This window comes from Anas acuta, chromosome 8, assembly GCF_963932015.1.
Source record: "Anas acuta chromosome 8, bAnaAcu1.1, whole genome shotgun sequence".
NCBI lineage: Eukaryota > Metazoa > Chordata > Aves > Anseriformes > Anatidae > Anas > Anas acuta.
In genome coordinates this window covers 30,053,851-30,081,578 of record NC_088986.1, presented here as the reverse complement: position 1 = coordinate 30,081,578, position 27,728 = coordinate 30,053,851, and the positions used below count along the sequence as shown (strand labels likewise).

The 27,728-nt window shown below is 37.7% G+C and overlaps 1 protein-coding gene across 2 annotated transcripts in view; it reads right to left on the bottom strand.

Moving 5' to 3' along the window:
- DPYD (dihydropyrimidine dehydrogenase) overlaps positions 1-27,728 on the bottom strand; it is a 355,462-nt gene that overhangs the window by 11,982 nt on the left and 315,752 nt on the right. For both annotated transcript variants that reach the window (XM_068690107.1, XM_068690108.1), the window contains one exon: positions 2,005-2,148. In XM_068690107.1, the coding sequence (XP_068546208.1) occupies positions 2,005-2,148 (144 nt within the window). The remainder of the gene's footprint in view (positions 1-2,004; positions 2,149-27,728) is intronic.

Here is a 27,728-nt window from a genome sequence, read left to right as displayed (position 1 = left end):
ATCTTTCTGGCAGATTTTCTCCACAAAATGTTATGGATGGGTCATTTAATAATAAACTTTACAACACATCCCTTTGTAGAGTGGCAAGTTCCCTAACTTCAAGCAAAACCCTGGTATTCTGTTATTTCTTTGTGGACATCTCTTACTGCTGTTTTTCTCATTATTGTTAAAACATTCCTTTCTAAAGAGATGCTCAGACTGTAAGACTGTCACAAATCAGCTATTTTATTCTAATTGCTTCAGTCTTTTTCAGTCTTGTTTAATTCAAGTGAAGGTGTGAGAAAGAGGCTAACCTGATTTTTCTGCCTGAGAAGCTCCTTACAGCCACCACACAAAAATATTGAGTGTCTTTATAAACAGAAGTTTTTGTTTGGGGGAATTCATCTTCTTCCTCCTTGCAGTAGGACCTCCTTTCTTCTTTTTAACCCATCTCTGACTATTTGGTTCTTTTTTTTTTTTTTTTTTACTTGAGTTTGGCTTGGGCTTGATAAATTATTGACCTCAACTATTTATTTATTTATTTATTTATTTATTTATTTATTTATTTATTTTTAACCCAAGTCTTTATGTCTGCTTTTCCCTCTTGCTAAATTTCTTCCATCATTCAGTTTATTTGTTTTTTGATGGTATCATTTTTTTTTTCTCTGCTGTTTTCAGAAGCAAGCTATCTCATTGAAAATGCAGTTATTGGCTGTTGTTTCTTCTTTCTCTTTTCCCTTACATCAATACTCTCCCTGCAAAGAGAATAGAACCATAAAACCTCTGAGGTCAAGTAGGCTTTGAAAATGTTCATCATAGTGGGGGGGGGGGGAAGTAGATTGCTGTCCTTTGGGACTTTTCATATACATAAAGAATGGAACCTGAGCACAAGAGGTGGGGAGTGATTTTCAGTAGCGGAGCTCAAACTCAAATAACCAGTCAAAAAAGGTGAGGGAGATCTACAGAAGTTGCTAGCAATTTAACTTAAACAAGAAGATGACTCAGAATTTCTCCTTGGCTTGTTTTGCAGTCCTATCTGCTATCTTGGAATGCTGCATGTGTTCGTAAATGCTGCAAATTTTCCTTGGGAATTATATGTGATATTTTGAGCTATTGCTCATATTGTATTTTATTCTTGGTCTTATTTTTGCAAGAATTCATACTGTTTTGATCATACAGTGAAAGCTACCTATCTGTGAATATCTGATATTCTTACATATATGATGAAGACAGTTAATGAGTTCAGCAGATATTTTCACATAGCTTCATACAAGGGCCTACAGGAGATTTCTGATAAAAGTTTTCCTTGTATTTATTTATTACCTGTTTTTTTTTTTTTTTTTTTTTTTTTTTTTTGTTTGTTTTTTGAAGCTTAAGTAGGGTCTAAAGTGAACACTTAGAAGAATTAGCTGCTGATGTTTAATTTTATTGGCTACTTAAGGGATGGGAAAATCTCCAATGTATGGATTATGCAGTGGATGGGGGAACAGGTTTTATTTTCACCTTGACATTTACTCATTGCACATAGTGGATCAGTTACCTAGACAAACATCTTCCAGCTTTAAAATTTAGTTTGAAAACCTAGGTCTCAGCTTTTGTATATTGAACACCAACCTTTTCCACACCAACCTTTTCTTGCATGAGAGATGGATATTTAGTAAGCCACAAATAATCAAGAAGTATCATGCAAAGCTGAGCTCATACTGTTTCATTCAAATTAAAAGAAATTGTTAATGGTTCAACTTAATTCTTCAAGGTATTCACCATGTTCTACAATTACCATTCCACTGCCTGAATATCTTGATTTTGAAAAACGACATTAGGGAAATACCTATACATGTACATCACAAATCATTTCCCATCGATTTTGGTTAAAAGCTAGAAAGTCTGCATAAATAGTTGTCTTTGATGCCCTCTAACAAGCTTAAAAGCAGTAATAACCAACTCAAACTGCTAGAAATGACTGTGCATGTCAACTGCCTGATGGCTGATCATTTCTTACACATAAGCATATCTTTTTTTTACCTTGATTGCTGGAATGGGCTTCTTTGGAATGAAGTGCTTTTTCTCAGGAAGTACAGCTGCTATGCTTTGTTCCTTCAGTTTAATCTTGTTCTCAGCTATTATTTTTTTGCGTTGTTCCAGGTAAGGCCCAAAATTAGGTAGTTTCTAAAATAAAAATCAGGAAACATGATTAATATGCTTAATAAGCAGGCGTAGTAAAGGGAGTAAGTCTGAACCTAAGGGCAAGATCCTAAGTCCTTGTTTAGCGTGACTTATTTAGGAGGCTGAAATTGAAATCAGTGGGACTCTACCAGGGCGAGAAGTGAATAAAAATCAGCCATGAACTTCAGGATCTGACTTGAAAATCTATATTGAATATTAAAATATTAATATACCGTAGCAGAAAAATAGCTGATTTGCAGGTCAGCATCCAACAGTCTTCTATTTCCCCATTGCATACCTGCTTATATATAAAAATGTATCATGTTAAATAATTCAAATATATAACTTTATTTCTATACTATGTGGAAAGGCATCATAAAACTATCAATTTACTTACAAGGGCTCTAGCAGTGTTTGAGATTACTTGTATGGATATCTGGTTATATCTATGTATTTTTAAAGCACACAAACATGCATTTTATGTTCTGATAACAGAAGGTGGTCTTGACCTGTCAAAAGCAAGGCTAACAAACACCAAATGAACAGAAACACATTCTAATCTCATAATTTACCTCTATGAACCACTTGTAGTCTTTTCTGTGACATTTAATCCTTGAGCCCAATTAAGCAAGCTCTACAGGAAAATTTCACTGAATTGCAAAACTCATGTCTCACCCAAGAACATGGAAGTGTAGATTCAGATTTCATAAACCTGCCAAACACCCAGCTTCCTGAAAGAAAAAGTTCCTTTGTTTGCACAGCAGAGAGATGGAAAACTGTAGTGCGCCATAATCATAGATTTAGGTGAATAAAAAGATGGTGGAAAACATGTTTTTTTTTGCTTGATGAAAGAGATTGTGCCCTTCCTCCCCTGAAACTAGTTCCTTATTCCATACAAAATATTTTATCCATCTATCTAAACCAAGCTCAGAAGCTACTGCAGTACTGCAGAAGCTAGCAGGTAGTAACAGGGGATATGTAGCCTCAGTAGTTGCTAGCATTAATTCACGCTAATAATACAACCTCAAAGAGCATATTGAACAAGATACAGTACTGCTGTGGTTATCAAATTTTTAAGAGGGAATTTCAATGTGAATTTTAAAAACAGAATTATTTAAAAATTTAGAAATTATTATTTTTTAAAATGAAGTAAATCCAGAAGAGGTTACTCTGCTCTATAGGAGAAAAATCCCTCAATGAGCTCTGTCAATCAGGATACCCCACAATGGGACCGTAGGACTCCTGTCACAGCAAATAATAGCTTTCTTGGCTGCTAGGGTTTTGGCACTTGTGAGCACACAGATAGAGGGTGAGGTCCTTGAAATGTTTCCCTGCTTCTGAGACTTGTTCTGTGGTTTCAACGTATTTCAACTTGAAATCAGAACTTGCAGTCTTGTGGTGATCTCCAAAAGAGGTGACCTGCTGCAGGCTGGGAATGTGCCATTCTCTCAATCTAGGTAAATGCAAGACCAGCACTGGTGTGTGTATGTGTGCGTGCGTGAAGGGGGAGGTAACTGCAGACCCCCTCTGTCCCAAATCTAGCTATAGTCTCAGTTTGCCCACTGTCACAAGACTCTTGCTTTGTCTGTTGAATGGGAACTTTGTTCCCCAGTGTCACATTCAAGTGCTTCCTCAAAGATGTCAAATGCACTTTCTTTTCTGTGCAGTTGCCATACATTCGTGATTCATGTTCTTAGAATGAAAAAGTTCTAGGATGGCTTAAAATAAGCTTTTAAATATTACTGCAAACAGCAGTAAGGTAGTGGACTAATATACCAAATTAAAATAAGACAGTTAAAAAAAAAAAAGTTAATTTGAAAAGGAAAATAAGTGGAAGGAAAAAATTGACTAATTTCATTGTAAATAACAGGCTCTAAAAAACAGTCTTCATACAAAGTCTTCATACAAATTTTAGAAAACCCAAGATTTTAACCAAAAATCTAAAAAAAACGCAAATTTTGATAGAAAATATTCCTGTCTATCTGCTAGGCTGTGTCAATTAGAAATATATTTTGGCTACATATAAGCAGTAGCTGTGTCACTTAGAAACTATTTTCTCTCCATCATGTATGTGCTGATGCCAACAACTTTGAGCTTGAGATGGACGGAGACCTGATGACAAAAGCATTTTTGGACTCTTCCCTGTCTGGCCAGGAATTGAATTGCTGACTTTCAGAGTAGGTAGTAGTAAAGCTAATTTCGCTGAGGTTTTTAACTGAAATTGTAGAGAAAAGAGACAGTTGTTCATGGCCTGACTGAAGACCATCTTTGGGAAGAACAGCCAAATTTCTGCAGAATAAAGCCTTTACTTTTCTATTCTCTTAATGTATGTGCAATCATCCGCTTTCTAGAGACAGAAATATTGAGTGTATTGAAATAAAATAGGTGATCTGAGGAAAAGCATGGAAAAATCATCCATTTTGGTTTATAGAAAAAGTGTGATTTTTAATGGTAATTAATTAATTTTCTAAGTTGTGATATGGAAGTAAGCAGATTATTACATATAACATAGCCACTAGCTGGAATGTATAGCAGACATTTTGAATTGCATCCCATGCCGTTGGTACCATAACTGCATTATTTCAGATGTTTTTTAATGACATACATGTTAAATTAAGCTATAAAAATTGTATATTTTCAAACTAAGCAAAGTAAAGATTTATCTACAAAACTAACATCCAGCCTGAGTTTTTGCTATGCATTATTGTATTTCCATCAATAAATTGATTAAATGGATTGTAGGATAATTAACAAAACACCTAGGTCCTACTCCAGGCTTGGGCATGAACAATGAGTTTCCAGTGACTTAACAGAAGATGACTGCGAGTCTATACAAATGATCTGGTTATTTTGTGCTTGGAGTCTAGTAGTTCACAAGCAGCCAAGCCAAATTTCATCAAACAACACTGAAAATTAGCCATCTTTTCTATGACAATAAATAATACATGAAAATGTAGTCTCAGGAGTTTAGGAAGGACTTATTGAAAGTTGTCCTGAGTAATGCACAGAAGGCTGATGATATAAGAAGAAAATATACAGAAGACTGATGAGATGACTTCTTGTTCAGAGCTGTAGTTTCAAACATGTTGGGAGACAAAGGCCTTATGAAATGAGAAGCAGAGTTACTGGATATAGCAGAAGTGGAAACATGTTGAAATAACTTCTCAAGAGATCGATATTTAAGAGAGTTTAAAGTTAAATCACCTCTAATCATGCTAGGGGATGTCTTCCAAAGCACATAGGGATTTAATGGCACAATTCCCAATGAAAGCACAAGCACAGGAACTTGGTTGGTTTAAATCCCTGTTTGCTTTTGAAATCTTTCCACAGTATGTCTTGAGATACATATTTTTTTTGAAATTTCGACATATCTCATATGTGACTAAGCTCTCCATACACTTGTATCTCTTTCCTATCAACATCTTCCTAGAAAAAAACAGCTAACATGAATATGTGGATCAGATCATAGCAAGTATTTAGAAGATTGCAACAAGCAGAGCAATTTGATAATTCTTGTCTGCTTATATATCTGTATCAATGATGTCTATAGCTGCATTATTCGTATCCATCTGTCTCTATATTGCCATAATTTAATGTATTTCTATTAAAGAGGATAACATCAATAATGGAGCCAAAATAAATATATTAAGTGGTTTTCTTTCATTGTTTATAAGTGTATTATCACAAAGCTGGAAGCTTGAAATATTATGCTGAAATATTTTACAAAAAGAAAGAAAAAATCCAACCCTCCCTTCTAAAGACTTTCAAAAGCTGCCTTTTAACTGATGAACTGTATAAATCTCCAGCAACATTGTGATTTTTGTTTCAGTAGTTTCTCCAGGGATTCATCATTGATGAATTTGTTCTCACCAGAAAAGCTAAATCCTACTCATTTAAAGATAACAGTATCTTCCACTAAAACTGTCTCTATCCAGATATAAAAAAGCATTACCCTGCCAATAGAGAACTGACAACATAATGAATCAACAATGAAACCTTAAGCCAGGAGAGCTTTAAGGTGAATAAGTCTGTTTTGATTATAATTTATTCATGGATCAATCTAAAGGTAATTGAGCATATTATGAACTAAAAAAGGTGCTTGTTTCCTAATGGTAAAAAGTAGAGAGTATCTTTCACTTCAGATTGCTGTAATTTTTATGGGTGCACCAGCAAGTAGCATAATTGAATTGGAGCTGGAACAGGCTAGTGAACAGGGCAGTGCAATATGTATCAGGTGACTGAGACTTTATTTCTAACTTTAAAATTGATATTCTCCTTATCCTGGGAAAGTCCAGCTACACCCCCATGCTGTGGTTACCAGTTGTTTATTTAGGAGCTGTTTCCCGCGAAAGGACTGGATGCTATCTACTGTTAGAAAACGCAGATTTCAGCTGGCACAGCTAGGTATCGTCATAAACCAAAAATAAGCTATACTCTCCTACAGTACTCTGGTGGATCTGAAGTGTATCCTGTTGGTATATGCTAATGAGATGGGGCATAGAAAAGAACAATGAAAATTAGTAACTTTCCTAAAAATAATTTTCAGGGAGCAGTGGTCACAAGGTAAATGAAGAACTTACATAAGCAAGTCTAATGATCACTGGCACATGGAAATTTGGGGTAGCAGTATCATGTAGCCATGAGGCAACAGATTTTAAAAATATCATTTCCCTCATGTCTGACAAATTTCCCATGTTGAATGTAATGTCATTATCCAGTTTCTTCTGTATTTGTGTGTTGCCTCAAGTCTGCGGTATGACGAGGTTTATGCATTCATTCTCTAAATTCCTCTTGTATGCTTTTAACTTGTAAACAATTTTAAGTGACACGGTGATGTCTCATGAATCTGGAGGTAGAACTGAAGCCAAATTGTCTTATTTCACATACTTTACATTTTTCAAGTATAGACGTTTCTGCTTGCACATAGGAAAACTAAATGAGAACAAGAATGAAGACTGAAAAATATCTGACAAGTTGAATTGCTAAAAGAGTTCAAATTGGTGTACTGAAATATTATTTACTTGTTGCAGTAGTGATACACCAAACAAAGGCCCACAAAGTTATGCAAATGGATGGATAACTTTAACACCTAAACTTTGCTGTGTAATTACCAGCGTGTTTTAGAATTCAAACAAGGTATTGCTCTTATTCTTCCTGGGCAACCTGCCCCCATGTCTGATCACTCTCATAAAAAAAAAAAAAGTTCTTTCTAATGTTTAAATGGAATTCCTAATCATTCAGCTTGATATCCCATCAGATATTTTTGCATATTGGTAAGATCCTCCTGAGCCTCCCCTGCTTGAGGCTGAACGCCTCCAGTGCTCTCAGCCTTCCCTCGTGGGGCAGACACCCCAGTTCCTCCATCACCTCAGTGCCCTTTGCAGGACTCACTCTGGTAAGGCCACGTCCCTGCCGTGGGGAGCCCGGCTCTGGGTGCAGCGCTCTGGGTGTCCCACCAGTGCTGGGCCGTGGGGAGGGATCACCTCCCTCGGCCTGCTGGCAATGCTTGGCCTGATGCAGCCCAGGGCACTGCTGGCCTTTGCTGTGAGGACACGTGGCTGGCTGGTGGTCAGCTTGTCCTCCCCAGGGCCTTTCCTGCAAAGCTGCTTGCCAGATGGTTGGCCCCTGCCTGTGCTGGTGCCTGGGGTTGTTCCTCCCCAGATGCAGGACTTCACATTTTCCCTTACTGAACTTCTCGAGGTTTCTGTCAGCCCATTTTTCCAGCATAACATCCTTCTGAGTGGCGGCACAATCCCCCTGGTATATCTAAAAATCCTTCTAGCTCTGCATCATCTGTAAACAAGATGCAGATGCACTCTGTCCTGTCATCCAGATCATTAGTGAGGATGTTAAAATGGCCACAGAATTAACATCTTGGGTACACCACTAGGGACTGGCCTGTAGTTGGATTTTCTGCCACTAGTAGGTTCAGTCAGTATTCAGTTGATCTCACTGTCTAATCAATGTCTCACCACTCTGTCCAAAAGGATGCTTTGAGAGACAGTGTTGAAAGTTGCTGAAGATAACACCCATTGTTCTGCCCGCAGTTGGTCAAACATGGTTTCCCCTTCATAAATCCATGTCAAGTGCTACTTTCTTACAAAGAAGAGTTGATCTGTACTTGGTTGAGCTATCCTCCCTAAATACCACTCACTTCTATAAAAATGTAGCAAAGCTGGGCTTTATCTCTGTTTTGCCTTGACAGGACTATGTCATAGAAGGCTTCTACTTGGCATTGGAAAACTGCAGAGAGAAGTGGCTGTGCTGGTAAAAGCTAAGGATGAAAAAGCTTGGGAGGCTACTCAGCCAAGTGACTGCCTCAGACACAATTAGAGATATGAAGATTGCAGACAAGAATGAGTAGCTTTGAAGGGGGTAATAGGTGAGGCAGGACCCCTGAAATAGGGAGCATGGTACAGAAAGGCAATCAGATAAAGGAAACATTAACATTTAAGCAAGGTAGACAGCTGCCCTCACCCAGAAGCTACAAGAATTTAAATCAGGTTTGTATGGGTCATTTTATGTGCCCTCAGCACAAAGGTTTTAGTAACGTTTGACCCCCATTTGTTCATGTGGAAAATTTTCTGTATTTGATGTACATAAGAGAAGGTACTTTCACTTTTAATGATTTTTCCAGTAGCTTCTGAATCCTTCGAGTTTGCTTTTTCCAAAGTCAAATATGCTCAAAATGGCTGCATAAATCTAGAATCCTTACTATATGCTGCACAAACATGTGGCCTTGACTCTACCTTATCCTGCATAATAAACCCCATTCCAGTGCTCTGCCTCCAGCCTCCTGCAACTTTACTAAAACATTTACTGAAGTTTCCTCTGAAGTGGTATCTGTTTTCTTCCTTGTTCTCTGAGAACACAGAAGAACATAACTCCAACATTTCCAGAGGTAGGAAACACAAACTCCCGGTACAACAGCAGCAACAGTAACAACAGCAAAATCTTGTCACTATGTCAAGGTAGCTTGTGCTTCTTCTGGAAAGATAAACAATAAAGCTAAAAGCTGAATTTGGTTCCTGTGAAGGTGGAAAATAACATACACATTCATATTCATAGATAATCTGGAGGGAATATTTCGCACCAGCTTTCCCCACTAATCTTGTAAACTGTTCAACTAATGAAAACTAACTATATACAGCAAAGGAGAAAATGGAGCTGCTACTTCTTGATCTTTTAGATGTTCTTACTCTTTTAAACATTCAAAGCTAAATTCTCTTAAATAGCTTCTGTGTTGGGCTGACAATGCTAATGGATGGGCCTTTCCCATATGCTGCACAGGAAGAGCCTATGTCATGAAGGACTCACCCAGTAGAGTTCGTGTCAAGCCCACATAAACAACTGCAAGCTCCTCCGGGGAATCCTTTAAGGGTCCTCCCCATGGCATATAGGCAGGTCATGCTTCATGGGGATGATGGGACACTTCACTCTTTCGGTCTCTAGCTTATAGAGAATTTCTTGGGCCAACACCAGTTGTTAAAGGCCCCAGAGCTGCCCTAGTTAGCAAGAAGGTGCAGAAAACTTGTATGAAAGGGTTCACACATCCTCACCATCCTGTGTTTAGAGCTGAGTTATTACTGGCATCACTGCCTTTAATGATGTGCAAAAGACTGCAAAATAAAGGACAACACAATAGATCTTTTGGAAAAAAAAAAAAAAAAAAAACTCTGTCTTTCAGTTATTTTGAATTTTTGCCTTGGAACTTTTATTTGCTTGTAAATAGCACTGTCTCAATAATCCAGAATTCCTGCACATGTACTTCTTAGCGCAACCTCTACTCCCTGTGCTGCCTGTGTATATACCACTCTACTTAGTTACTCAACTGTTCTGTCCACTCTTTAAACCATGATTATTTAAAGTGGGTGAGCTAACCCCCAGCCCTGCAGTAATTCTGTGACTAACTGCAACATTAATGTGTATTCTAGGAAAACATACTGCTGTGACCTCACCATGAGATACATAGTATCATGCCTGAGAGTGCAGATAAAACCATTATTTAAAATAATAATTATTCCTGCTTTCATCATATCACTATCACTGCCAAAATTTTCTCTACTTCCTCAAAATCACCAACAAATTATTCTTCAGGTTCTCCCTCAAATGCTTGTTTTTTAGCAGCTTATACCGAGTGAAGGAAAAGATTTTAGGATTATAGGCTTACTATAGTGCAGCAAAAACTTATATTCTACAAATGTATTGAAGTCTTTCTGTCATGAAATATTCATCAATAAAACAAAAAGGAGTTAATATTTGAAGCAAGCTTAGACATTTACAATCAAAAGCCAAGATGACATAGATGATAAAGAAAATGTTACCTTCTGGGTTGAAGAAAAGAAGATACTGATACACATTACTGTGCTACTTCATGAACATCTGGCAGTCTGTCACTTAATAGACAACAACATCTTCTCTAAACAGAAGAGACTTGAATTCATCAGGGATTCCTGTAGTACAGTATGTGCTTAACTTAAGTACCTGCTTTCTGTGATTTCCATAGATTACCATATTCATGACACTGTGGAGTGAAAGCATTCTTCTCACTCTCTAACCAGAACATGCACAAGAAATTAAAACATTGGCAGGCACTTTGTCTCCAGTTTGTTAGACATGTGAGGAAAGGACTTTCCACCCATTTATGCAGATGAAATTCTGTCAGCTAAGCAGCAGTGTAACAAAGATGTCAGCAGAATGGCTATTTACAAATATGTGACAGGTGAGCAAATATAACTATTCAGAGGCATTTAGGAAACGTGGATTAGTATCAGCTGCCTTAGCTTTGGAACAACTTGGTGCAAATAAGATTTTGTACTTCTACTGGTATAGAAATAAAAATGCATCAGTCCAGTATTCACATTTTTCTTGTGTGTCTATATACCACATTGTGTTTATTTCTATATATTCAACCTTATCATATCAGTGTTGTAAAACACCTGATCATATGAAAAAAATGCCACCGCTAGGCACTTTTAGTTGCTTTCTCTTCCAAGCTGGCTGGTAATTGAACTTTTCAGAACAACCACAAATCACCTGTTTCTTTGGGTTTAACCATCCTGTTCTGGGAATGCATTTACTGAGGAGATTGAACTCCAGCAGTACCTAATGACTGTCTGTTTTCTAGACCATTTTGAAACAGCTTTAGAAGCCTAGCCAGACTATGAGAAGGAAAAATAAGTCATTCCTTACAACTGTGAGAAAGCATGAATATCCTTGCTGCTATGACTACATTACCAACTGACCCATCAGTCAGAGACGCTGCTGACCCAGCAAGGTGAGTGGAGCTGTATCAAGCTGAATTTGCTAATTCTGCTTGTGCTAAATGAGCTGGGTCGGGTACCAGAAGCACCCTAGCCCTATATCTGGAACTGTGAAGCCCCATGAAGCTACATTTAAACTGCCTATATGACCCATGTGAACCTCCTTGAGCAACCTGACACTACCACGCAGCCTAAGTGCAAATATGCCCTGGGCGCAGGACTAGGTGAACTGCACGCTGTCTGCCTTCTCCTTAGCTCTCCCAGACTCTCTTCCAGCATCTCCCTGATACAGACCCATACACCTTACAGCACTTACAACGTGAAAATCTATGTATGCACCAGGGACATTTATACAAAATATGCAGTTTAATAAGTCAGGCCAAAACACAATTTGTGCTCTCAGGGTATTGGGAGACAGTGCAGAGACGGGAAGCAAACGACAACCTCTTCTAGCCTCTGGAAGAACCTAAGATTTTGAAAGACACTCTGTGAAGCTTTGAGAAAATTCAGTAAAAGAACTAGTGCTGCCACTGTGCCACTGGGTGCAAAGGAAAGTACATTTTCACCCATTGCTGAGTGTATTTTTGCTGCAAATTTACCTATCAAATACTTCTTGTTAGCACAGTTAAACCTTGCACAAGTGGTAAGAGCATACACTTTTTCCATCTGCTGGAACCTCTTCAGAATTTTGGTTATCCTGTATTTTTATTTTTTTTTTCTTCATAGAAGCTCCAGATTTTTTACCAACTTGTCTATACTTTAAACAGCACATAATTTCAATATATTTGGAAATAAACTCCACTTTTCCCTGGTAGATTACATATCACATAACTATACGTGCATTATTGCAGTGGTAGATTACTTAAATGTAAAATGTTGCTAATAATTCCTAAGCAAACCTTCTACCACTTCAGATTCATTGTAATCCATCTCTTATGTCAGATGAACCACAGCACTTATCCTCCTTCTGCACAGAATACAACGCTTTCCCTCATTCATCTCTCACACACAGTAATCCTTCCATCTCTACTTCACAAAATCCTAATTTAAATGTAAAGTATTCAGTTCAGACAAATGAGTGCTAGTCAACCCTTGCAGTTAAGACCAAGAAGCCCACCACTGCATTTTAAAGCCTTCATGCTCAACAATACAGTGCTTTTTATCATCACCTTGATAATCTAAATTCACTAAATTTTGTACTAAGAGTCATAATACAAATGGTTTTGGCATTAGTGCTTCCACCCCTTGACAGAAAACACTCCCACTTGAGTTAGGTTGAGAAAACATTAAATGCCTTCCTAGAAGGAGCTTTGGTATTCTGGTTTGATTCAGGCCTTTCAACAGCTTTGAAAATCAACACAATACATATCACATAAAATAAATAAATAGATAAATAAATATGTAAATAAACAGCACCATCAAAAAAAACAACAACAACAACCAGAAGTATACCCAAATGATAAAATTGATATGGCCCACTGAAAGAAACTGAGGATGAAGAAGTTTGATCATTTGAAGTTCTAAAAACTTTTAAAAAGATCTGTAAAGAAATAAGCAATTGCTACACTATTTAAGATTAATATTATATAAAACTTATTGCCTGAATAAAATGCCAATAATGCATTACCAAAGGGATCCCTTCACTGAACTGTTATAAATGTTTTCTATCTCACCATCAAGGAGTGAGGAGATGTCAATGTGCAGGTACCAAAGTAATAGAAGCTGTATAAAAACCTAACTTAGAACACCGTTCATTAGAATTAAACTTCCAAGTCTCCCACAGTGCTTCTCTTGCATTTTTTTCTGTCTTTATAACAGTGAAAGTATCGTATCAAAAGTATTATCATGTTCTGAAAATGACATTAGAGTAGTCGTATATTCTAAAATGCTAATTTGATTAGATTTTCACTCAGGTCCGTCTGAGGATGAATTTAAGTTTTAAAAATCTAATGTGCAAATTATTAGACATATAGATTACAACCATATATGACTATATTTTTGAAAACTATCTTGGTTTAAATTACTATAAGAGCTTTAAAATGAATTCTGTTCTGAGCATCTGGTTACTACAAGACTTCATTGATTTGTATGCACAGTTAGGCTTGCAAGTATATGCCTTCAGTTTTCCCTCTGCCATTAAATGTAACCACAATCACATATTGCTTCAACAGGCCATCCGCTTTTTTTAATGGCCATGTGCTCTTGACATATGAACCATGGAGATGTGTAAATCTTTCCTTCACGTGTGTACTCATCAGGCTATTTTGCTGCTCAAAAGGATCAGGATGGCACAGCAACTATGTTACTTACATTTACAAAGAAACTCCTATTCTGATCCTACAAGCTTTTGCACATGGCTGAATGTTAAACATCCAAGTAGTTACCCAAGGGTAAGCCTCTGTGCTGTGACCAAGGGACCATGTCCCACTGGCTGACCACAGCTCACACTTCTCGGATGTGCAAACATGGTTTCACCTGGCTCCATCACAGGAGTTACAAGTGCCCAATGAAGAGTAAAATGGAGCCCACAGTGCTCACCTTTTTCATGTTGTTTGAAAAAAGTCACATCTTCAGCTGTTCTGCACCCAAATAATTCCCAATAACATATCTCTTTGTGGATGACAGATCATGCAAGACCTACAGAGCTTCTGTATTCAGAAACTGCAGTATTTTAAAATCAAATCCTCATTTAAATTGTAAAAACAATATTCTTTCTATTATTGACATAACTTATCTTGTTAAAGCTATGCCAGATATTTATGGTGATATAACCTACAGATCAAAAAATATCATCTATAGCTATTTCTACCATAAGACAGAAAAGGAAACAAAATTTTCTACAGAGTGCAGCTTCTCTATGTTAATGCTGTCTGCAACAAGGCTGCTGCTATAAAGGTCACAGACGACATAATTTCTGTTATTACAGATAATCCATGTCTTCTGTGTGCCCAGCTTTTTTTTTTTTTTTCCATCTGTATTTTATAGAGGCGTTGTGTATTCTGATGGATAAAGCTTCTAGGAGAGCTTCAGTCTCAATGGCTTACAAAGGCAGGAGCAGTCACCACGCAGTCACCACGCACACATTTCCTGCCTCCAGAGAAGATGCATTGAATGACCTTGCATGAGCAAAAAGTCCGCTCTCAAATACCTTTTTCTGTGAAGACTGCTTTTATGAGGCATGACACCAGAGCAGGACAAGCTTTTTCCTACCATCAGGTGTGCAACTGGAGTGTGGTGGGCACGAGATGTGGCAGGGCACCAAACCACAGTTTAGCTCCATGGGCACTCCCCCTGCTAAAATGGCTAACGTGAAAGATTAATGGGCATGAGCTGACACTAAATCGTTGCCTTGTTCAAGGCCTTTGGTGTCCTTTTGATGTTCTTTTGTAACCCCTGCCTCAAACTAAGACCTGGCTTAAATAATACTTATGCTGCGTTTCCTTGTTTGCTCTGTTTCCATTATTTTGAGGATCTGACATTCTTGTTCCATAGTACTGTTTTTGTGTATGCCTCTCTCAAACAGCAGTGCCTCCAGCACCCTGCGTCATGCGATGTAATGGCCTCTGCATTTACATGCTGCAAAGCTGCGCTATGGGATATTTTGTACAGCTCCTTTATATGTAAGAAGACCTAAGGGAATTACAGTGCTTATATTCTTAGCATGGTTTTGTTTAGTAATCACCTCAGGAGACTGTACGGATCTCAAAAGCTTGGAATAGTGATGTGAGATGGTTTATGAATACTACTAATCTTCAAACTGACTTATCCATTTTCAGGTGTGGGTCTTTTCTGCATGGTTTTTACTTTTTAGGAGCTGGGTAATAGCCTCTGGGAGGTCAGCAATTATCCCAGTGCTCCAGGAGTCAAATGCAATTTCATCTCATTTTATTTCATTTTAGATTTATTGCCTTGGTCATTTCAAGCAGATAGATGAGATTGTAATCACGATCAGCTACAGCTTTTGCTTTTCTGTTTCTGCATCTATACAGCTATGGCAGCAATCCCAGCAAGCTGCATTTGTTTTTCTTGCTTATACTTCTACAACAGGTATTCTTCTACAACAGGTTTGATCTCAAATTGCATTTTCTTCCACCTGTACCACACCCAAAAGGTGCTCAGAAGGCATTGAGGTAGTTACTTTCTTTAATTCTTCTATCTAATACATTTGCAAATATCTGAGTATTGCATCACAAACTGACACTACTGTTACTTTTGTAAGTGGTAAACTGCAGGTCTGTATAATACCTTACTTAAATTGCTTAAGACTATGCATATGCATGGCTTCCTCCCTTCTCTACAGCTCATGACTTGCCCATCTGACCTGTGACTCTGGAAAACCTCAGCAATGAGACTTACGTCCTCTTTACTTCCACTTGCTTCTACTTTACTTCCACTGCTTCTTCTGAGTGCAGAGGATATTCTATTAAGCAAATGTTCAGCTGGCTGCACTGCTGTATCCATTTCCAGCTCTTCTATGCCCAGAAGACATGCTAGACCTTTAAAACATCATTAGACACTGCTGCAAGGATCTTACATTGCTACCTATTTGATTTTTTTTTTTTTTTTTGTGCGTGCAACTTTTGTGAATTGTTTGACCCAGTGTAGCTGCACACTTCATTCAATCACTTGATTTAGTAGAAAGCAGTGTATTTGTGTGGTATTTATATTTCCCAGTATTTTAATGTGCCCACTTTTCCTTGGTATTGTTCTTGTAATTTACATTGTCCTACTGGCATTTTGATTGTTCTATTGTATAATGCTAATCTGTATGTGTTTGTCTGCAGTTTTCGATTCTTACAAAACACCAACAAAATCTCTGTTATCTAACATTTACAGATGTTCGACTGCCCAGCTGGCATTCAACTTCTTCTCTGTTTTTCTGCTGCTGCTCTTAGTTTAAAGTTCATGCTTGTGCAAATGACAGCAAAAGTTTATTTTTGCTCTTGTGTAGTGAATCAAAGCTGGATATGTGCAAAAGTACATTTTCCGAGTCAGTTTGTTTTTTTTTTTTTTTTCTATGGTGCATTTTTTCTTTTTGCTATTGTAAGCAAGCTTTGGCAAAACAATTTTCTTGCCAGTGCAAAGAATTCCATATGTGAGACAAATACCAGTAGGTTTTTCTTTTCTGCTTTGTGCTAATGCATTTATGTTTGCACAAAATTTTTCCTTGTCTATGCAAACATTTTCTTTTCTACGTGGTTAACAGCTTCTGTCTCTGCTCCACTGATGGCTGGCCTCGGTTTGCTCACTAATTGTGCACATTAGCTCTGCATCGCTGTAGTGCTGCTGCATGAGCTCTCCAGGTGCCGCTACATTAGTGGTTTAGTTTAGATCAGGAGTACGCTTCTGAGGCGAATCTCCTGATTATCCCCACATACTGTGCTTTGGTTCTTGCTGCAGAGCAGTCTCAGAAAGCACAAACAGGATTTTATTTTGGATGAAATGGAACCTGAATGTGTGCTCCAGAAGTACACCTCAAATGAGCTCCAACTGCTAATGGGCATTTAGCTTAAGAGACCAGACTAGAGTTAGAACACAGTAAAGCCCCTCTGAAATGCATATTGTATGGACACCAGTCTGCAGTATCAACCATTTCATTCTGCATCTCCATTCCTATTTGTCTCCACCACTTCTGAATGTAAAAATAGCTTCTGAGGATTCTCTTTTGAATCACTGCAACATTGTCTTACTCTTACCTACAAACTGAATTCATCCGTCAGGATGCAATGAATTCATGGGTTAGCTGTCTTATTACATTTGGACAGATAGTGAGCTGTAGTTTTTCTACACTGTCCAAACTTAGATTAGTCACACTGTACAGAAATATGTATATTACTCACACACACGTTACATTAAATCCTATTTTATTTTACACAGAAGACATTTCCAGAATGCTTCTAAAAATTCTCACTAGTTTTCTTGATTTTGGAGCCTCAGGCTTTTAGAGCTATTTTTCCCAGTGCAATGCTCACAAACATCCAGTATAGCTCATTTTTATGCCCATCTGTCCATTGTTCATGCCCACACGTATACTGCCATAATCACTGCGTTTTCTCTTTTATTTTTTTTATTTTTAAATCCTTTTGCTAGAGTCTCAGTCTATATCCACAGTAGTAAACATGGCTGGGAATATTCCTGAGCATAAGGATGTTGTCATCTGCCCTAAAAAAGCTGTAACGCTTTTTGGCCTGTGCTCACTATCAGTGTCCCAGGCAATTCCTGGAGAGGCTTTGGAAGTCGGCATGCTCCAGGAGCTGTTCCCAGCAGGCAGCCTGCCGTAAGCCAACCTGCTTTGGAGACTAACAGCTTCTGATCATTGGCACAGGCTGCTCAGTGCCAGCTGGCCTAAGTACCCAGGAATATTCCTGGGCACATGTAATTTGAAAGTGCAGACATCCCTCTACTTTCTGAAGTTAGGTGCCTGTAGGAATCTAGTCATTTCTGATGTCAGTGCCCAGGCAGATTGAAGTAAAACAGTGTAACATCCAACTAGTTTCAGTAAATGCTATTCTCTGTCATGAGGGACATTCTGGGACCAGACTTACAAGACTTAATGCGTAACCATAAAAAGTCCTAGTGTGGAGTTACTTAACGCAGATATCACTGCGGTTTTTAACATTTAATGAAACATTTTTCATCTTCAGAAATAGGCAAAGTAAATATGCAACTTTAAAAACAAACAAACAAACAAACAAAGTCCCGGCATAAAGCCAAAGTCTGAGATTTATCTTCAGTCTAGTCTCAAAGGAAGATCCTGCACCAGGCATGTCCTTAAGATATGTGATTTCTCCATTATACAGCCATTTTACACAAAGGATTCCTTTCATAATGCCAATGTAGTCTTAAATAAGAAGCAAAACATTGTCAGGATGCTATTAAATTTTCTTTTAGGCACATTCACTGGCATCAGTGACACTGATACTGACAATGGCACAGATTGATAATCAGATTTTGATTTTACCCTCCTTTCTAAGTGAAATCACAGATTTAAAAATTGAGTGTTGGTGATTTCAATGGGAACTCAGCTCATTTCATGATTAGTTTTTTTTTTTTTGTTTGTTTGTTTGTTTTAGAAAAAAAAAATGCTTCAAAGTCTTTAAACACTTTCTCCTAATGAAATGAGTAAATCTGGGGGTTCACCGATTCATTTTTATAACAAGGAAACTTGTTATGAAACTTTCTATGGCAAATATTTGGCAGGTCCTAATGACAACACTGAGAGTATGGATCATATATGAAGAGTAGCCCAGAAATCTTGTCCCTGTCTTCAAGAATGAGAAATACCTTGAGAATTCTAGTCTTAATGTCTTACTTTTTCTCTGAAAATAATATAAATTGAGTATGCACAAAATCAGTCTCGGCAGCAGAACTGGGAACTAATTTTCATTTCCTTTCAGTATTTAATTAGGTTTCTTGAGCCTGCCTCTCATGACTCTGTTTCTGTTTCAGAAGACAAAAGAAATGAGATAAAATGGACACTTGCTTCATACTGTTGTCTTCTCTTGCAAAGGTTTTATGCTTCCTTCATCATTAAAATATCCCAGCAATGTCTGCTAACTAATGAACTCCACCTATCTTGTGTGGCTCACCTGCTCTCTCATTCTCATTCTTCGGGTACAGGGCAGGCTGTTTTGTTTTGTTAAGATTTTACTAATTTCCTTCCTGTAAAAAGAAACGCAAGCAGCAGTGCAGATATACTTCTGCAGAGATAAGACAAAGTTGAAAAAGTGCCTTTTACACTCAGGGTGAAAGGCAAAGGCACTAATTGATTCTTAAATCCTGTGGGAGCTTGTTCCACAGTTTAGGACATGCCCCTAAACCACCTCAGTCACCTTAGACATCTGTATTAGAGAAAGCGCATTGCTGAAAATCCAACAAGCACAAGGAATGAATGGAGTCGTGGAGTATAGCCTTCACTGTGGGGGTTTAAGCTAGCACATAAGAAGCAAAGGATCTTTGGTACTGACTGCTGAAGAAAAGAGCCAAGACCTGGTTTGTTATTCTGTCCTGGGACAGTCGATCTAGGGCTTCCACACCACAACCACTCCAGGTTTCCAGCACATGCTGAGATGCAGAGAAAACAAAAACCAAACCAACCTGAACCAAACCAAAGCCAACCAATGAACCAACCAACCAAACAGAAAAGGTGGAGGTCAGTACTTGATCTGATGTGGCAGATGGGTCTTCCCTTCAATATGTGCTGAACCTTGCAGCTGAACTGCCATGTTGGAAAATGCTGGGAATTCAGCCTAGAAAATGGAGGGAGAATGAGCCTTGTGTGCTTTCAATAACTTATGCTTCTGAGCAGACCTGCTGCAGCATTTTTTGCAAGCTGAAGTTTTTTAGGAGATAATTACAACCACTGCTACTTTATGCTTTCTTTTCTTTTACCTCTTAGTGGAAGGTAAATCACAGTAATAAATCTTTCTATATAAATGCAAAGCAGAGCTAAAAATGAAATCGATGTCGCAATTTTAATTTACCACTTTCATTGTTGTTAATTTATACACAAGCAGTGTGCCATAAGTTTTCCCTGGAAAATAGTCTAATTCATTTCAAGCATCCCCCCTGAAAAACCGATACAGATACTCTGAGTTTCATGCCGTATTCTTTATATGTCTTGTAGGACATATATATGTCTTCTCCTTTTTTTTTTTTTTCTTGGTAAGTTGTGGAAAAGAACATACCCCTGTAGTGAGACAAAGCTAAGTAGGTTCCAGCATTTATCTGAAGTTTCTGAGTGCTGTGATAAGGGGCAAAGAATAATTTTAGATACAATCATTAATCACAGTAAAATTTACAGTAGCCTACTTAAAGCCTTATTGTTCTTGTGTACATACAAGCTATCGGGGGCACAAATAAAACTGAACTCTTTGGCCAAGCTCACTTAACAACTGGTTCAAGCTACAAGTTATTTTTCAAAAATTCCTCCAAAACTTAAGCCCAGACAAACACTACGAGATTTTCATCTCCAGACAGTCTCTTTTACAGCACACTTTGCATACAGTAGTCAGGACGTGGACATGAGAGTTACCAGGATTCATGACAGAAGATTTCAAGGCAAAATGGGCCTATAATGCAAGAGAAACCCTGAAATATTTTGTCTTTGCAACCGTTTCTGGGAGACTCTTTACATGAAAAGAGTTCAAATGTCTAGTATCGGCTTATTTCAGAGGGAAAAAAAAAACAACATTTTGGAATGGAAATTTTGAGTTGCAGAAGTTCTGTCTGGGAAAAAGTAGGTAAACTGCTTCTCAAGTCTGCAGACTGACCTACTGTCCGTCTTCTCATTCAAGATGATCATTTTATATAATATTTACTTCTAAACAGGAAAATGGATATCATTATAGAACTATTTCCCCAAAACCATTTAAAATGTTTCAAAATAAATAAATAAATAAAACAGAAATCAGTTTATACTGATTTAGCTAAAACTAAACAGTCTTCAGCAATGTGCTAAAATTGTTTAAACAAATTTTTACAATTACTTTTAGAATCAAATTTCTTATTTTTCTTAACTCTAAAAAAGAATTCTACCTCTTTATGACTGTAACAACCAAGTAGAAACCAAATGCAATGAAACTATCCCAGCCTAATATTTTAATTCACTTGTTCAATATTTTCTATTTCTTTGCATTATTTTTACTTTATTATCCTTTTATAATACCCTCAAATATATCTATAAAACTTTACAGCCCTTTTCCAATGGCATATGGTGTGTGTTGTGAAGAGAAGCATGTTTATGAGCTGCAAGACAGGAAGAAAAATTAAATTACCCTTGTGGGACTGAGACAGGAAGAGTTGACTATGGTTATGAGCTGATGTTCTGATGTATCCACTGCTACCTATCTAATCCTTGATTCTCTAGGTTTTCATTGCAAGAGAATTATCTTGGACATTGGACTATAGAAGTATCTTGGACCGATAACTCTGCATAACCTCTCAACACTTGAAACTGAAAGCAAGTTATGTTGTGACACAGTCCCTTTCATAGCTGAAGCTGGCTAATTGTGCAAAGCTAGCTTTGAATGAGTTCAAAATTATTTTTAACTGAACTAACATTAATTCCACTAGAAATGTGGAAGTAAATATTCAATGTACCTAGGTGCATCTCAAGAACCATTTGCTATACTTTGATCCAATTCCACTTTCTAAATGAACAGTCAGTCAGTTGGGGTAGGACCTAACAGCAGAGAATTACTTGTCTTTGAGCTAGATAGGCTTAAATGTGGCTGGTGACAATACTCAGTCCTGGGTTTCTAAAACAAAGGTTCAAAGTGGATGAGAAGGAAATGTTATTGTTTTTGTTGTTGCTTTGTTTTGTTTTCTAAATGGAGGCAGACTTTCAAGCCTTTCAGACTGTAAGTTCATCACTCAATGTTGTTATAAATAACTTTACAAACAATTCACACCCCATAGACTACAATACTTCAGTGATAAACAACAGAGAAATAAATTAAGTCCTATAGAAAAATGTAAACACTTTCTCCTCCATCTGGTAATTATGGCCAAAATCCAGCAGCAGGCATAGACATCCACCCACAGAGCAGGCACTGTAGGTCAAAAGCTGAGCTTTGACAAACTTGCTATTAAAATGGCTGGAGTCTATCAAATAAATGATTATGATTTTGTTGTGAAGAGAAAGAGGGTAATTCTGGACCATGAGACATTAATTAAATTTGCTCTGTACCACCCTGAGCAGCAGCCCCTAAAGACCATGCTCACTCTTGCTGGATGCTCTTTTATAAATGTTGATTATGAAACCCATATTCGTGCTACAGTTGCCAAAGGATTCCTGGTGCTCCTGCTATAACAGGTACGTTTAGAGGCTTCAGAATGTCATTTATGCTAATGTCAATGACATGTGAGTTGTTTGTAGTTTAGTGATACATTTTGAGCAAAAGAGAACATGTAGATATATTTGTGCTTATAGAGCTTTGTGGTTTTTGATGAGCTTTCTGGTTTTCAATTTACAAATGGAAATTTTTTAAATGGACACTCCAAAATGTCAGGAGTGCTCAGCATTTGAAAGAAGGCTCAGTAAAGGGAGTGAAAAAATGCTGCTGAGTCTGGATTAAATTTTTAGTCTGGAATTGGAAAGAATGCCTTTTGGCATATATGTAATATTTTAAATGAGAACACAACTATTCAGGAAATATTAAGTAATGATTAGCATCTAGTATGCAATGCTCTATGATGTAATGATAAGTAATATAAGTAAATAAAATTATAATAGATAGCTTACAGAATTCAACTACTTTAAACTCAACTGCGAGGTCTGGTCTTGAAAGATGTAAAAAAATACCACATGCAGTATTTCAGTGATAAGCTTCTGGGTTTCTCATGAATCCAGGCATACTGTACAAAATAACACAGTATTTTATAGTTTGTATGTATAAATAAATCAGCAACTTGGAAGAAAAACTACATAGTAATAGCAACAAATGCATTAATTATTCCAAGCAATCAAACAGGAAATGGACAAAATGATTAATGAAGGAATGAAGGAACATGACATGATAATATCCTGAACAATATATGGGTTATGCATTGACTTATGCTGGGTAGTTCCAAATGTAGCAATCAAAAACAGAGATGTGGCATAAAAAATAAAAAGGAGCTATTTCATTAAAACTTATCTGCTCAGTTGAATGAAGGGCAAACAAGGTCTTACCAACAGGATTAGACCCACCTTCTTAATAATAGCTAGGCTAGGTGTTCTTAAACATCAACCATCAGAGTATCCAAGCACAATCAGCCTGAATGAGATCCCAGAAAATCAATAAAATTCTTGCCAGGCCCCTTCGAACTATTACAGAGCCCCAACGTGCTCCGGAGCTGCAGATTACAGGCTGGCTGTAATTTCTCCCTGGAACAACCCAAACATGGTTCCAGGCCCTTAATGAATTCTGTACAGCATGGATAGGTCAGCAAGTGCAGAAATCTCTTTTCTCAACTCTATGTGTAGAAATGGGGTGCCCAACATCTCCTGTCAGTTACAGGGGGCAGTTGCCCTGTGCCAATGTATGGCTAATGGGCAATGAAACAGAAGGACATTTCTAATCCATTTGTCCATAAAACTCAGAAAGTACTGCCTTCAGAGCTGGGGTATCCATGTGGTTGGATCAGAAACACAGATGATTACAGGAAAAATTTCACTGCTTTTTATTTGCAATGAAAATAAAATGAGTGGGAAAGGACATAATCATGATCCTTAAGGATGGTCTTAATCATTAAGCAGAAAGACATCTCAATTGTGTATGGTTAGATACTGTTGGCTCCAGCAGCTATCACTGAGCCACTGTCTAAAGACATGTTAGGATGCAATGGCTTCCAAGGGTAGCCCTTAGTGCACAGCTGAAATGCTGGAAAGGGCTATACACTAACATGTGAAAATCAGACAGGAAAGGTCTATGTGCCCAGCACGTACTCGTGGAAACCTGAAATTTCTCCTGGCGGGACTTTTGCTAGACTTCACACATTCAAGTCTTAAAAGTCTTCCCTTCCTTTAATCTCAGCAACACAGCATGAAACCACCATCATTTCTACAAAAAGGCTTGCCTTCCAATCAGGATAATTTTTCTGCTCCTCTTCCTGAACATTTTTTTTTTTTTTCAAATTCAACTCATCAGTCTTGGTTGAATTCTCACTCTACATCATAAAATTCCTCTCTCTCAATTGATTGCAAACCTCAAATATTTGTAGACCACTGAGTTCTTCACCTGTAATGTTTACACATGTCGTTTAGAAAGGACATATGGACACTTTAAAGTTTAGCTTCTTTAGCCTCTCCCCATAAATCACTTTCCACATTTCTGGAACATCTGTGTATTTCACTACACCTAGGGCTGCATTTAAGGACCAAATCCACTCCTAAATCACTTAAGATGTGTCAAGAAAATTAACTGAGAAGTCACAAAATCCCTCTCAAAACTAGAACAAGAATAAAGCAGTTCTTGGGAAACAGTCTGAAAAATAATATTTAGTCTGCTATGGCCAATTGTACAGAATTTGTTTTGTGCTTTCCTTACACGAGCATTGTGGCTCACAGAGCAGCGTGCTATCTAGGTAGACAGCTTCCTCAGCTGAGAAGTTTAAGGGACAATGTTTATTTCAAAGGCTAAGAGCCCCAGTCTTCACATGCACATCATTAAGTCCATCTGTGACTAGGACCATAAACAAAATGAGGACACAAATAAAAGCAGCTTTTACTAGTAATAGCTACCTGTAGTTACAGCAGAGACATTTCTCATTGCATATATGTTTCTAAGCTACCTGGGTATAGGATATAAACTGGGTGTAGGATATAAACTGCATCTCCATAAGACTACACCTCAGATAATATTGAGCATTTTACCAGTTCTTAATGAATAATAAGATGGTTAGAAGTACTGCTTAGAAATACATAATATTGTTAATAAATGACTTGTCTCACCAGGGGTAGATTCTAGAGGAAGAATTTCATATCATCAGGTTCTTAGACTAGTAATTATATCTTACATTTTGAAAGGCACAACCTTGCTTTCACAGATGCCATTTGCATCAAAATCTGTGAAAATCAGGGAGAACAGTTTTGCACACACAAATTAATTGCTGATATTTGAGTGCTTGAACTCTAGACAATTAGATATCAGTCACTACTGACCAGGGCTTTACCCAGTGAGGACACAAAGAAAAAGGCTTTGCAACTAATACCAATCCCATGAATATTGCAGTGTCCTAAACATCCCCAAACTCTGTAGTTACACCTGACAAAGAAAAATCTCTCCGGCAGTAAACGCTGGTACTGAACCCAAGGCTGGAGGAAGAGATTGGGGGAAGGGGAGAGAGAGACTGATTTGCTTTCAATGAATATGAAAAAGCTGATCTCTGCCATTGAGGAAAATTCTTGCACCAGCAAGTGCTGACTGATTGCAATGAGGAATGCTTTATCACCAAGATCCAGACACCCTTTCATATGGTGATTATTATTCCTGTCATGACCCTCTGGTCATCAAGCCACAGTGTCTTTTGTCACAAAACAACTATCCAATAAGGAATAATCTAGGAATAAGCCTGTAGCATAATATCTTCTACTTGCTTATACACACAGCAGGAGTAGGAAAATCTTCTTCCTATGAGTTATTACCTGCTCTAATCCACTTTGGAAAATAGTGGTATTTCTTTAATTTTGTGAAGCATGCAAAAAAATTTACACAAGCTACAGCAACCTGAATAGCTCAGCCCTGAGTTGAAATCAAATCTCTCAGGTAGCGACAAATGGTCCAACATCACCACCAAATCCATGGTAGCACAGAAATTGTCAAAGATTCCCATTAAAACTTGATAAGGACACGTAAAGCCTGAACTGTGCACCATCTTGCCTCTACTTTCAATTTCATATCATCTTCTACAAGGCTGAAGTCTGGCCTAAATCCTGATGCCATTCTTGGAGTGACAGCTATGACAAACGGAGACTATGCATGTTCGAATTCCCAACAAATGCACATGCCACCTAGCAACCTTAGCTCTCCTTTAGTTCCTATACACTAAAACAATGCTAAATTCTTCACTATTGTCCATATTAATACTATCCAACTATGTAATTCCGCGGAACTAATTAAAACTTACATGCATTATTTCTCTGGGTTTTCTAATTTAGCTGGTTGAGAAAGGGGCACCTGCAGCCACAGACAGGGTGCACTGCACTGAAAACATCCAGCAGGAAGGGCTGGGAAGCCCTGCTCTGACAGCAGATGTGAGAAGCCATGTCTGGGCACATCAGCCAATTCCTTCTGTGCCTTTTCTGTCCCTATTGCTTATGTAGATCACCTAACATGAGGGCTGTTTTGAAGTTTTTAACCAGCTAGCAAGCTAACCCTAAGTAACAAATACAACAATACATATACAACTGTACAGAATAAAAAATTAATGGTGTTAGGGAAGGATGATGCACAGAGACATTATGTGTGACACTGGGGAGGAAGTGGGGGTAAGTGCGCATGGTTAATATGAAAAGATGTCAAAAAAAAATGAAGCATAATAATAGTGCAATTTATCCTTGCTAAACGTACTGCGCTGTGCTATAATTAAATATGAAAACCTAAATTTATCTCTATGTTCGGCTGTCATTAACTTAACAGGGAGTGCACATGTTCTAATCTAATGGCTGATTTTTTTCTCCATGTGCAGCATATTAAAATGTATATTAGCCTCAAGGTGCATAAACACAAAATAATAGACCAAAGGTTTTGGCCTGTGGAGAAAAAAATCCATGCTCAAAGGCCGTCAAGTAGCTGGTGATGCAGGGGAGACACTCACTTAGCCTCATTAAGCCAAAGCTCTCTTTTGCTTGTCTTTTGTTCTGCATGACAGCAGCCTCTTTGTTGTATAATAATTCATTCCAAGTTCGTTCCAAGCTACCGAAACTGGTGAACTGTGGCCATTTTAATGAGCAGTATTGGTGGTATGCATAATCTGGAAGCCACGTGGACCAGGCAATCACAGAGCACTGCAGCCAGCAAAATGAGATACTGTCGAAATCACAAATTTGTCAAGTTGTTTTTGGACAGGGTATTATAATAAGCACTAAAATATGCATCTTATTACTCTGCATCTGCCAGTCAAAGATCACTGTAATGAATGCATGCTGCAGGGTATGACCAGGCCGTTTTCCTAAGTAAAACAAACTGCAGAGTACAAAAAAAGAATTATGTATTTTTGGCAGTGCCCGTTTTTTTTTTTTTTTTTTTTAAATCCTTTTGCATCAAGAGTTGGATTTTCCTGGCTTGATGTCGGTTGCCAGCAGTGAACACACTAAAACCACCACAGCCAAGGAGTTAATGTGAATACATCGTTTCTTAATAGCCACATTTACTGGCTGTGAATATCAAACTTTAAACTCAGTGCTTAAAGCAAATTTAGCATACAGTACATATAAAACCCACAAAGATTAAACTACTTACATCCACCTTAATAATCCTAGTTCCTTTTCTTCTATCCATTTCTACAGCAAATGGCTTCACTGTTAGGGAAGATACATTTCATATAACAAACTATGGTCTTCCTAAGAAACAACGCTGTAGATAATCACAACATAAACTTCCATAATAGACCCATTATGAAAAAAAAATAACATTAGAGAGGTTCTTTCTTCACGTATTGTTTGGGCCAGAGATTGCTTTTGGCTTGCAAATGCTGGGAGATTCACCTAAAATCCATCTTTTCTTCCCTCTCTTACTCTTTTTCAGAATTGGCAATGGGAGTAAGGGAAAAAAGGTTTCTTCACTAACGGTCATTTTAAATGTGATCTCTGAACCACCATTTGATGATGTTTCTGCA